The 5768-nt window shown below is 46.0% G+C and overlaps 1 protein-coding gene across 2 annotated transcripts in view; it reads right to left on the bottom strand.

Annotated features, from left to right (window-relative positions):
- Positions 1-1081: 1081 nt before the first annotated feature.
- KANK4 (KN motif and ankyrin repeat domains 4) overlaps positions 1082-5768 on the bottom strand; it is a 66186-nt gene continuing 61499 nt past the window's right edge. For both annotated transcript variants that reach the window (XM_010833908.1, XM_010833907.1), the window contains exon 10: positions 1082-3184. In XM_010833908.1, coding sequence (XP_010832210.1) covers positions 3080-3184 — 105 coding nt within the window. In that variant the 3' untranslated portion in view covers positions 1082-3079. The remainder of the gene's footprint in view (positions 3185-5768) is intronic.

The following is a 5768-nucleotide window of genomic DNA, read 5'->3' as shown; positions in this document are numbered from 1 at the left end:
TCACTCACTCCTCTTCCTTTTCTGACTAACATCCAATAATATTTGTGTTTTCAATTAGACCCCTCTTTCTCTAGCAGCCTCCTTTGACTTCCTAAGACCAGCTCTGGTGCACTTCACGGGTACCCCTGTAGTGTTCTGGGCTTCCTTCTCTCCACTCTTTCCCCAGGTAGATGCAATGACCATCTGAACTGTGTCCCCAATGTCTCTAATTTGAGTCCAGCACCTGTCCACAGTAGGCACTCCAAAAATACTTGTGAAATGAACTATTAGCAAGTATGTCTTCTCTTTCAAAAGTAGATTGCAAGAATTTCCTGCATTGCAGTGAGGGAAGCCAAAGTACTTGTGGGTCCCTCCCTAGGCCAGAGGTTAATACCTATCTCCAGGGAGCCCAATTTATGCTGCTTGGAGGTTGTGCCATCAGATACTTGACAATTGAATTAATCGGTGGAACCATGGCTTAAAGTCCTCCAAAACCTGAGACTGGGGTCATGGTAACCTTAGACACTGGTTTTCAAGAGGGGACCACAGCTGCTTTCTAAAAGCTGGTACTGGGAAGAGTGTCAGCCACCTAGTCAGTCTCTGCAGATATTTGAGGAATGAATTCTAGAGCAGTGACAATGTAAAGACGCAGGCTGTGCTTGTTCATCTCACCATGTTCTGGGCTCAGACATTTCAACGGAATGGCATGCTTATAAGGGCTGAGGTCACATGGTGACCTCTATTCACCTGTATTCACATTCCAGACTCAAGATGAAAAGAAACTTATTTAAAATCTCAGAAAGGGTGGACAAGATCTTTTCGATAATTATTCAGTGGCTTCAAACTAAGAAAACCAGTTTGCCTTCTCTGGTAAATAAGCTGTATTTAATATAATAGCTGGACTCAAATGAGATAATTTTTTAAAATGTGACCAAATGCAATTTGCCACCCAACATGAAATGCAAAAACAGACTCTAAATTGGCAACATGGGACATGGACCCCTTACTGCTCTCTGTAGAATCCTAACAGAAGATAAGACTCACACTGCAAGTTCCCAAAGGCTGAGAACAAAGAAATGCAAAGAAATTTTGAGACAAAAGATCAAGAGGCAGCATTTTAATACATAAACGGTCAGGTTAGGCCAGAGTGTTATTCTCCAAGTGTGGTGTGGCCCAGCAGTATCAGCATCCCCTGAGAACTGGTTAGAAATGTAGACTCTCCAGCCCCCTTCCCTCCCAGACTGACCGAACTCTAATAAGATCTCCAGGTGATTCGTATGCACATTAAAGTTTGAGAAGAACTGGGCTAGCACATTATTAATGTGGGGTTCTGCTCTTAAAATGCGCTTTAAGGTAAAAACAAACCCATTTAAAGCATTTTAGATCATTCTTTACTCCATTCTCTCTGGGCAACACTGTCACACATCAAGTCCTGCTCTGGGACTTTGAGCCTCTCTTATGAATCACAAGTTGTACTGACGTTTGCTGTGCCATTTGTGTAGACAGTCTTCATGGATTACAAATTGGACTCTAAGACTTCCATCGGCTGTTCCTTGCCCAGCAACCCCAGGAGTTAGTTAGGTTGTATGATAACTTCCGTTTTTAGAGATGATGAAAACGAGACCATGACTCACTCAAGGGGCATCAAGCAAATTTGTATCTGAATCAGATGAGAACTCAAGCTTTTGGGTTGCCAATGTGAGGCTCACCCAACTATGATGTCTTTCCTTTTTATACAAGATGGGATTTTTTGCATGAGAGATTTTTTAAAAAGAACAAATCCATAGATAGAGCCATGCACATGGTGGCCCCTGGGATTGTGGAAGTCTAAGAAGGAGCTTTTCAGAAGAGATATATGTCTATGCAGAACACGCCCTACTGGGCCCAGCCTCCACATTCCTGCTGCAGCCCACACTGGCAGGTTCTGCATCCAGGAGCCTTGGAAACCTCAGAACCTCATGAGGGCTCATAGTCCGCTCATAAAGGTGGAGTGGAAATGATCCAGGATTACCATGAGGGCCATGGGTACTGCTGCTTCCTCGGTGGGTAAAGAATCTGTCTGCAATGCAGGAGACCTGGGTTCGATCTCTGGGTAGGGAAGATCCCCTGGAGAAAGAAAAGGCTACCCACTCCAGTATTCTTGCCAAGAAAATCCCACGGACTGGGGACAGAGGAGCCTGGTGGGCTACAGCCCATAGGGTCACAAGAATCGGACAAGACTTAGCAACTAAACCATCAAGGATACTACTACGAAAAAAAGAGGTGGCATCTAGATGACAAGAACCTACCCTGAGAAGGATGCTCACTCTGATTAATTTGTTTCTTTCACAGATTTAGAAGAGCTTATGTAACTGGGCTCTGCCTAAATACATGTGATGGGCTTCACTAGTTTGGATAACTTTCTGCTCAATTTCAATTTCCCTGGCGCAAAGTGGAGCCACCTGATGACTTGGAAATGGTCAAGACTGTGTATCTGGCACTGACACCAATGTGCTTCTTCCTACCTCATCTGAATTTAAGATTTCTCTGTCAACCCCAACTAAACAAAGGCCCCAGTGAGATTTGTTCAGTTTCACCTGCCTGCACGGTGATTCTCCTAAGGTCCTCCAGAGAATGATTGCCAGGGCAGCTGCTTAAATCCCACCCCTTCCCCACCCCTCCTCTCTAGACATGCATGTCCAATGGGACATCTTCCTATATAATTGATTAAAAAACAAAAAGACAGTACATTTTAAAATTCCACGTAAAAAGTATTGCTTTGCTACTGTGCTCCTGCCTGCTTGCTCACTACACGGTTTGGCAAAGGATAGAGTCATGAGGAATTCAAGGCTGAAGATGTTTGGGAATATTTTTAGCCGACACCAATGTACCTGGCACCTTGCACCCCTCTACAGCCCAGAGTTTTGGGGCTTGGCCTAAGGCAAAAACTACAAAGCAGCCTAATGAGCAAAATTATACAACAGGAATGTATGTGCATATTCGACATTGTTTCTTCTTTTCAGGGGCAGCCCTCTGGCTATGACCCATGCCCTCTCCAAGGGCAACGGAGGAGTCCAGACAAAGCTTCTTCTGTTCACAGCTGCCAGCTCTTCCACAGCCCCTATGGCCCCAGGGACCTGCCCTGCTTCAAGTGGGCCCGAAGCAGCCCTGCAATTTCCACATGGGCGGGTGATTTCAGAGCGATGGACAAAGCCGTTTGGCCAGCCTACAGGAGAGAAAGAAAAGGAAAAACAAATTTTTATCCCACCGCAGAAAGGAAGGGTGAGTTGGGAACCAAGGATATACACAGGGCATAGAAGTCTGTTTCAGGCTTTCTCAGAGGAGAGGAGGAGACTCCAATGACATGAGGGTCAGAGAAACGGGCTCCCTTCTGTGGAAACAGCATTCACTCCTGGGAAATTTGTGCCAATGAAAATAAAGAAGTGTCACTTGGTTTTTAACACTTTTTCTTTTTAAATCGGAAAACAGAGGAATGAAAACAACTCTTCCATTATTTCATTACACAGACCTAAATGAAAGTTAGCATTTTGGTGAATTTCCCTCCAATCTTTTCTTCTATGCAAATGTGTTGTTGGTTTTTATGTAGAGGAATGATCATGTGTATCAATTTTGAATGTTGCTTTTATTTTTAACTCATCATGATATGCTATGAGATTTTCCCTGCTCTTACACAGTCATCAGAACATATCATTTTTCTTATCCACTCTATAATATTCCATTATTGACTGAACTATTTTCCTTCTACTGGAGATTTAGGTTGTTTCCAAGTCTTCACCATCATAAACTTAGTGCAGAAAGCATGCTCCCATTCCTAATTATTTCCTAAGGATCAATTCTTTGAAGTGGGTTTGCAGCTAGAAAGGGCACATTCATTTTTACCTCCTGATATTTAATACCACGCTACTTTTCTCACTTCAGTTGCAGTGCAGGGAGCTGCATCCTGCTATCTAAAGAAGCTGCAGGCAGAGCAACTCTCAGTAGGCAGCACCATCTCTACACAGAGATGAGGGGAAGGGCTACCATGATGCAGGAGATGCTGAGCTCCATGAGGGCTCCAGCCTGTACCCAGAATTATGAAACCATAACAGCTCCAAAACCCACTTTTTTGGCAACTCATTTGGAGGCAAAATCCAACCTAAGGTTATCTCTGGTTCTTACTTAGCCCATTTAAATGTGTGAATATTTTTACATCTTGCAGCATAAAGATTAATAAGTTGACACATGGGGGCCACCCAAGATTCACTAGAGTGCTCTCTACTGCAGATGGGGGAAACTACTTCCTAAAATGTGGAAATGCCACAGAAGCAGGTGGGAAGTGTTCACACTCAGCTAAAACCCCTTCAGTCTCTTCTCTGAGCTTCAGGATGGAGTCCAGCTGCCACCAGGGCCCCACACACACGTAAATAGCTATAATGCATGGCCAGAGGCCAAACAAGCAGCAGAGAAGCAGACTGAGCTCCAGAGAGGATGACCACCCTGTGTGTATGGGGGAAGGGTGGGGGACAGGCCAAGGAAGTGGCCTTTCAGCAGACAGGCTTCCCCAAACAGACAAAGATGAAGTTTTCCCTGAAAAGGCCTCGTGACTCCTTGGGCCCTGCGTTTATCAGTCTTTGTAACTTGATATTTGTGGGATTATTTGACAAATCTCAGTCCCCACGAGGTCAGACACTGGATCTGGCCTGTTCTGCTGGCCCAGCCCCTGGCCCCATGCCTGCAGTCTGGTTGGTCCTAATATGCACTGTTGAAAGAGGGAATGCCAGTGACATTATAACAGAGAGTATTCAAGTTGATCAAGAACTTGGGCCACCTGAATCCTAACGAATATGTTCCTAGACTGGACAAGTCTGGAAGAAAGCAAAGATGTTCCTCAGAGGCATCTTGTGAAAGCCCCACAGAGGCACTGGGGTTTATTTAGGCCTGTCCCCTGCTATACTTCATCAACCCGGAGGCTCCACATAAACACAAACAGTGTGATTAACCGGGCAAGAATCACAGGGCCAGTCCCAGGGGACACGTGCAACTTAGACAGGGCCCACCTGGAGATGACAGCCTACATCTATGGGCTCTTCAACTACAGACATAGAAAGTGGGGGGGCCCATTCAGTTCAGAAAGTGTGGCCAGAGAGACCACCTGAGGAGGGTGTGTCCCTGAGATGACTCTGCCCGAGCACTGGGAACAGGTCCATGGCACGCAGATCTGGTGGAAGTCAGGAATGGCAGGGCCCTATTCAGCAGCACTGCAGGGCCAGAGAGATGGCAGGGGCTCGGGCAGCCAGCACACCTGTGTGTGTGTGTGTGTGTGTGTGTGTGTGTGTGTGTGTGTCTGGTGGGGGGTTATCTTGCAGTATGACAAGAACTCAACAAGAAGCCACTGCACATCAGGCAAAGATGGGCAAGGCATAGTCTCTGCCTTCTCAGTTCAGTTCAGATCAGTCGCTCAGTCATGTCCGACTCTTTGCGACCCCATGAATTGCAGCACGCCAGGCCTCCCTGTCCATCACCAACTCCCGGAGTTCACTCAGACTCACGTCCATCGAGTCAGTGATGCTATCCAGCCATCTCATCCTCTGTCGTCCCCTTCTCCTCCTGCCCCCAATCCCTCCCAGCATCAGAGTCTTTTCCAATGAGTCAACTCTTCACATGAGGTGGCCAAAGTATTGGAGTTTCAGCTTTAGCATCATTCCTTCCAAAGAAATCCCAGGGCTGATCTCCTTCAGAATGGACTGGTTGGATCTCCTTGCAGTCCAAGGGACTCTCAAGAGTCTTCTCCAACACCACACTTCAAAAGC

This window comes from Bison bison, unplaced genomic scaffold, assembly GCF_000754665.1.
Source record: "Bison bison bison isolate TAMUID 2011002044 unplaced genomic scaffold, Bison_UMD1.0 scf7180017863957, whole genome shotgun sequence".
NCBI lineage: Eukaryota > Metazoa > Chordata > Mammalia > Artiodactyla > Bovidae > Bison > Bison bison.
This window is presented reverse-complemented; position numbering and strand designations above follow the sequence as displayed.